Genomic DNA, 7,468 nt, shown 5'->3' on the forward strand with positions numbered 1-7,468 from the left:
ACCAGGAGCTCTCACACCTGACAGCCAAACTCTCAGGATCATGGGTGTATTCAAGGTCCAACACAATATTTCGGTGGCAAAAGTAATATTTAGGTGTTTTAATGACTATGAACACTACATCTTCTTTGAAAATAAACTTCCATGGTTCCTCCAATAATATGACAATTGACCCTTTAGGTCCTTAATTCAGGCAATAATCACATTCATGAAAAATACAGACATGATCTAAATATTCAGAATTGAACTGTCATCTATTGTCACCATGGAGACACTAGCAGACTAATTATGTTGACCACCTTAACCTGCAATTCCTCAAAAATCTTTTGCATGTAAAAATATTAAATGAATGTAGACTCTGAGGTACTTACATTTTTTTTTTTTTAATCAAATCAACAACGATAAAAAAAAGTTTATATGTGTTAAGATTATTATCTGGCAACCCAAGTTCTAATAACTCAGCATGGCAACAATGGTTGCTGCATAATTTATGTTTATTGTGTAATTCAGACCGAAAATTAAACAGCTGTTGCATCAGCTTGATGAAGATGGAAAAATCTTTGGGAGGACTAAAGGCAGCTGAATGAACTAAAAGGTGAATACAACAGTACTATTTAATAAACATAAATCCATCCTGATGGAAAATTATCGAAAATACATAAAATTCTCACATTATGTTAATGTTGTACTTTCAATTAGGCAAATATGTTACTGATTTCTGGGATGTGGAGCTGAAACCATTGTTTTTACATTCTGGTCACTTGATTCATTCCTCAATTCCAGCTGATTGACATCATTCGGCGATAAAATCCATTGTTACATCTCAGAAAGAAAAAAAATCCTAAAAAAAAATTAAAAGACATTGCTTTCTTGTTCACAGTCCAGTCCCCAAAGTCCACAGTCATGTAAACTGACATTTCTGTGCCACAAGCCAAACAAAAACCTTTTTTTAAAGCAGATGACAGTCTCTGTTGTTTTCTTCATTTCTTCTGCATGGCGGATAAACTGGAAAAAACAAACACACACACAAAAAAAAAGTACTTTATTAGTTTAAAGTTTAAACTGCAACATGAAATTTAGTAGATGGTCTTTAGTTTTAATCTTTTCACTGTCACCAAGAAGTAAACCACTTAGATTTACTAAAGCATTTCAAGTTTTCAGTAATTCACCACAAAGTTTATTTTAGGAAGGACCATATTTCCCAGACTCAGTGTCGGAGCTGGAGGGATTTTAGATGATAGTAAAGCTGAACATTATTACAGAGATTATGTGTGTAAACCTACTTGTTGAAAAATGTCTGATCTTGTAGATTTAGGACCAGACTGTCAGCATTAAGATAAACCTTGTTCTGAGACGATGCCACCTGGAAGCAGAAACTTTCATCAGCATTAATCATCATCAACACTGATGTTAGATGATCATTTAGAGAACCCAATGTGTGATGGCACACACACAGAAGTACTGACTGAATACAAGTTCAAACACAAAAAAACTCATTGCAGAAAGAGCAGTACTGACCGTCTTGGCAATGTTTTGTGCTGCTCTGATTCTCCTCAGCTTCAGGTAGCCAGGATTCTTTGTCACAGCTTGACCCAGCTGACATGCAAACAGTTTTGTTTAGTCAACATGTTTCTCTTCACATTAAGTAAAAATGTAATACGTGGTCATGAATTAGTACCATTTACAGTTCTGTTTAGATATGCAAAGTCATCATGTTGCGTCTTTATAGGGGTGTGCTACTAAGCATTTTAATTCAGCCTGGCTTCAATATCTTATCTCATTGACCCAAAAATTTAATTCTGCGGTACATCCATTTCCTTCCCAGTCAGTTACCATTTTAGCAGCTTCAGCCTCTCCCTCTGCCTGGATGATCTTCTGTCTCTGATCCTGTTTGGCTTTCTCCACATAGAACTGGGCTCTCTGGGCCTCCTGCTGGGCTAAAACACACATACATTACATACTGTTATTGGATGCATTGTGTGTGTTATTCCATTGATCATTTTTGCAAATGGTAAAGTGGGATGAAACAAAGCAAAGTTAACCAGAAAGCTCAGATTGACCAGAACTTTAATCACATTTGTAACCAAAATAGAATGAAAGTGATTGAGATATTTATGAACATCCATGTGCACTGTATACAAAGAAACCTTTGGTTTATTAGGCTAGTAAGGCTCAGCGTCAACCACATTCCTTTATGTTTTTAGCTCAATATAAAATACTACAAGATAACATGGTGCGGTTGTACTGACTGTGGTTTTAGTGCTTACCGACTTGCTTGGACTCCACAGCAGCAGTATACTGGCTGCTGAAGCTCAACTCAGTGATGGCCACATCATCCAGAATAATGTTGAAGTCTTTGGCTCTCTCAAAAAGGTCCCGGCGCACCAGCAGGGACACCTTCACAATATGGAGCAGCAATATTCACACTGTTATGGAAATTATTGTTAGCCCATACTGAGCTAACAGTACAGGTCATGGTTTATGATTTAGTGGAGCTCTTTTATGTAGAGTAAAAACAGCTGTTTTAATAATTACCAAAGTTATGCATATAGCATAATCAATCCAGCAGAATATATAGATAAAACAGTGGCAGAAGCACCTGTGCCCTCTGCGTGATGAGCTGGGAGGCGTTAAACTTTGCCACCACAGACTTCAGAACCTCGTTGACAATAGAAGGCAGCACTCTCTCATCGTAGTCCTTCCCCAGCTGCTGGTACATGATCGGCAAGCTGGATGCCATGGGTCGGGACAGTACCCGCACAGCTATGTTCACCATCTGCAGATCTGCACACAAACATTTTATTTATTCTTTTTTTTGTCTCAGTTAAAATAAAAAGAATTAGGGGGGGATATCTCTGTGAGGCTGTGTTATCTATTTTCTGAACCTTCTGGAAAAACACGTCCCACTCATTAGCTTTGTCCATTCTTTCATCCGACTGGTCACTTGTCTCCTTGAGGCATCAAAGCATCCTTGTTAAGTTTAATCTGTGACCACCTCCTCACAGGTGTTGAGGTCACAAATAACCCAAAAATACAAAAGGCATCAAAAAGTATTGCATTTTTGTGTTTTTATTACCTTTGCTGCCAGTCAAAGATGAAATTTTCCTGGGTTTAGCTCTGATGTCATAGATGATAGGGTACTGAAACCATGGTATCCTAAAACACAGAACCCAAATTTCAAGACAAACAGTCAAGCTTGGTTACACAAGAAAACCTCAAATGCATGACAGTCTACAGCACTGTCGAAGAGGCTTTTAGTAATAAATAGTAGCAAATACTAAATGTATTAATCATGTGCAAAGTAAATAATCAATAGTAGAAAGTTACATGATTTTATAACCATAAATTGTTATGCTTCTCTACATCATCACTGGTCTTGCAGTGTTAGTGCCTAAACCTTTAGGTGTTTCTACAGGCTTAAATAATCAAATGGATCAAGTGTGGATGAGTGCATGCGTGTATGTGTATAAGTACACACATCTGTACAGACGTGTATTCGGGACTGCAAATGGAAATTTGTTCAGAGAGCTACAACCTGGTACAAATCGTATTTTCCTTTCTAATCATTGCTGCTGTGCATGGTCCCAGTTAAATAACTAGCTAAATAAATAAATTAGCTTCATAGTCTGTCAAGGTGTACATAAATTCTCCTCAATGTGGTTTGCAGGAAGGTCACAAGTCCTGCTGCTCATTGTATGTTGCAGGGATCTGCAACGTTTTCTGGTTTTAATAATAAACTCAATCCTAAATAATGGTTTACTGTAGATGTACAAAGTAGCAGGCTACAAACTATATTGAGGTATCACAAGAAAAAAAAAACTATTGAGTGAATAAATGAGTCTGCTGAATCTACCTGAAATGAAGCCCCTCAGCCAAAATAGTGTCCATCTGCATCCCTCCAACTCTGTTGAAGATAATGGCTCTATGGCCACCCTCCACTGCTCAAACACAGACACAAAGTACAAGCTCATATATAATTTTTGTTAATATTTGAAGATGTAACTGATTTATGTTCATGGAAACTTTTCTAAAAGTCAGAATAACACCATCATGACCTAATAAACCTAATAGTTTCTGCACTCATATGAACATTTAACATAGCGTCTCTGCTACTTAAAGGGGTGCTATTATTTCTGTATTTGTAGAATAAAGGTTTGAAAATTTAGTGAGGTATGGTGATTTTAATTGTCGATGAACCTGTGCCTTTGTTGACAAATGCAGTAAGTAGACACAACTTCTGCACAAGATGGCAACCGTGTTGATGCATCATTCCAATGGACAGCAGCATCTGAGGCAGCATCTACGTGTATATATCTAAGTCTGTGAACATCTCCTGGACAGAGTACAAGAAGTCTCAGCAGCAGCTACATTCTGTCAGGGTCCTCAATGAGAACAACCTGAGAATTTTTCTACTGTTAAATAATATTAACATTTTAACCATTTCTTTAAAGGGGTGTTATTATGGTATTTGGAGGTTTCTGAGCTTTCTACAGTGTTACAGTGTTGAATCCTCATCAGACATGTGAACGGCACCGTTTTTTAACACCTAAATGCATGTTTGAGTTTGAGTTCCAGCACGCTCTCCGTTCGGTTTCCATAGCGACAAAAAACGCGTCGTTTTAGAGTTTTTTCTACTTCAAAATCCTTGTGACGTCCCAGGGGATAAGGTTCGGTGATTGGTTACCTTCTACTGGTTAACAAGGGCATGTACAAATACATCAGGCGGGTGGAAAACGTTGGATAAAGTTATTTCGAATGATGGCTGGTGAGTTTACCAAAGAGAGACATCCTGCTGCATTCGTTGCTGTGGGTTGCTGTTTTCCACTTCGTTTTCAGGGTCTGATTCAGGTTCCAACATGTAGGGCTGTATGCTATGTGTTGACATTGTATTTTGTTTTTTTTCCATTGAGTTCATATTAGTCTAATCCTTCTGTTTATGAGATGTTACAATGACGGCAAAAGCAGGTGCGGCGCGCGCTCCAGATGCAGTGCAGTGGCGGGAGGCGGGGCTTAATGCGGAAGAGTCTCAATCCACTCATTTTGCCCGCAGGCTGATCTGACAGCCTACGGAGAGGGTCGGTCTGAAGTAAATAAAGCGATTTGTGACAATAACTCAATCAATCCCAGCCCTTCTGGTCTCAGAAATAAAAATAAATTAGCCTGAAATGCACATAATAGTTCCACTTTAAACTGAACATCAGCTCATACAAGTGCATTACCTTTTATTTTCACATTTGCTTTGCTTACACAGATGCTACATTCAAAATACACAAGTTTTCTTTGCATTGTATTACAAAAAAACACATTCAATTCAGTCTGCATCCAAACAGGGTTTATGTGAATCCAGTGAAACAACCAAAACCTGATTTGATTACGTTTTTATTTTAATGGCACAAGATGCCAGCAAATCCCTCTTGCACTGGAAAGTTGTATTGACTTCTGTGGGTTTAAACTAAAAGCCCTGACGGCATGTAATTTTGTTGATTTATTTAACAACTTTTTAGCATTTTGTCACTCTTAGTTCTTAATGTCACGTTGGTCTGTTAAGGTTTCACAACATCCTACCAGGATCCTATCTTCTTTGTATGTGTCTAAAAATGCTGAAGGTGCTACAACTGAAAGTATGTATCGAAGCATTTATAAACATCGTGTATATATAAACAAGTGTTTACCTGTATACATGGCTTCTTTGAGGCCATACACCAAAGCTCCAGCTCCAAGCAGGAGTTTCAACCCTAGTCCTGCCCCTTTGCCACCAGATGAAGACATCCGACTAGTCAGATCCCTCAGGTGTTGAAGGAAGCGCTGAAAAATTTAAGGTGAAAAGAGTGTAACAGTGAAATTGTAGCATTAATGACTAAGAGTAACCAAAAGTCAGTAAATTGATTCACACCTAGCCCTGACTGGCAACCCCCAGAACATCTGATTTTTCCACTCATTTACCTTTTCCCCCCACAAACACAACAATAGCCTTTATATACAACTTTGTTTATTTGTCCTCTTGCTTTGCAGCCAACTTTATTTTATCCAAATCCATGTCCTGGAGTAAGGTAGGTGCGTACATTTGAAATGACGTGGCTTTTTAAAGAATAGAAATAGTTCCTGTTGCTTGAAGCTTCAAAAGCTTTTCAGCATTAGGGAAAGCCTGAGTACACTATTGAATACTAATAAGCCATGTGGCAACCTTTACTAGCCCCTTCCACTCTCTCCTTGTGGTTTGGCTTGTGAAACCATTGTTTTTTAAGTAGGATTCTTATTGTTGACATTATTATAGTGGCCTGATCTGTTGGGATGACAGTCTGGTTCACCTCTAATCTTGTCATGGGGAAAACAAGATGGGAATTGCAGTCTCAGCCTTGAAAAAAGGACAGCCCTAAATAGTTTCCATGAATAATCCCTTGGGTCATTTCAAACCTATTAATTTTATCATAAACATACAAATACACCTCATAATAAATTCTTAAATTGTGCATTTCTTCTGTATCCTAACCATAGACTGTAAACGGTCTATGATCCTAACCCACCACTGCAGGACATAATGTATATATGTTAATATGCTCTGCGACTGAGAACAAGTGATCCTCCAGACCAAAGACTCCCTCATTTAAATATAAAGACTGTGTTGGGTTATTTCTTTAACTATACTGCTGACTTTATTCTTACTGCATTTATAATAACAGTACTAATAATAATCTCTTTTCAAATGCGTCTGTCAATGATTAGAAACCCTCCCACATTTACAGGATAGTCCATGTGTAAGCTCTCGCGTGCACAGCAGTCAAGGTGATTGCTTAAAAAAATACAACAGGTAATACCAGAGGTCACGATGAGCAGGCATTGCTTTATACGGCTGCTAACTTCACGACCACAACTACTAAGTACCACCGATAGAGAAGTTTAACTCAGTAAAGAAGAGGGCTATCACCAAAGCGGTTGATGTAACATGCTAACCTCTATGCTAACGTTTGACTGGTTAATGAAGCAACCCTTAACTCATTAACAGCGCACGGTTACGTTAACGGTAGAACAGCAACACGTTGGACAACTCTGTAAATCATTTTAATTCACAAAACTTACATTCGGTTCCTTGCTCGACATGTTGCTCAACAAAACTCAAGGTCGACAGACAGTCAGGCAGTCCGACAGTGCTCTGGTCCTACTCCTCGTGGACCGCACAGCCTGCTGGGACATGTAGTTTGTTGGTCTACTTGGCAGATCTAGTGCAGGTTTAACACATTGACGCTCTCTGTTGGTGTTAAGCATCACTGTTATATTCCCATAATAATTTGAGATGAGGACGTGAAAGGTTTGGGGCGTAATTTACCATCGTAAGGTCTACTCTTAACTCATTGGCTGCCAGACATCGTGATGTTTTTGGCCGCCAGTAAGTTAAAATAGTTTTTCTGGACTTCATTGACGTCGTGGGGTTAAAGGTGATATCAGAAAATCCCCTGCTGTGCAGCGAGATTCT

General features: G+C 38.6%; 1 protein-coding gene across 1 annotated transcript; it reads right to left on the minus strand.

Annotated features, from left to right (window-relative positions):
* Window positions 1–76: 76 nt before the first annotated feature.
* On the minus strand, window positions 77–7,169 carry LOC306759388 (prohibitin-2-like). The gene is made up of 10 exons (XM_079245023.1): window positions 7,075–7,169; window positions 5,670–5,802; window positions 3,851–3,935; window positions 3,074–3,153; window positions 2,597–2,781; window positions 2,265–2,394; window positions 1,831–1,934; window positions 1,516–1,593; window positions 1,281–1,360; window positions 77–1,002 (listed from the first exon to the last, which is right to left on the minus strand). The coding sequence occupies exons 1-10, from the start codon at window positions 7,093–7,095 to the stop codon at window positions 978–980; spliced, it is 921 nt and encodes a 306-aa protein (XP_079101149.1). The 5' UTR covers window positions 7,096–7,169; the 3' UTR covers window positions 77–977.
* Window positions 7,170–7,468: the final 299 nt, after the last annotated feature.

Source organism: Telmatherina bonti, assembly GCF_933228915.1.
Source record: "Telmatherina bonti genome assembly, chromosome: 8".
NCBI classification, from domain to species: domain Eukaryota; kingdom Metazoa; phylum Chordata; class Actinopteri; order Atheriniformes; family Telmatherinidae; genus Telmatherina; species Telmatherina bonti.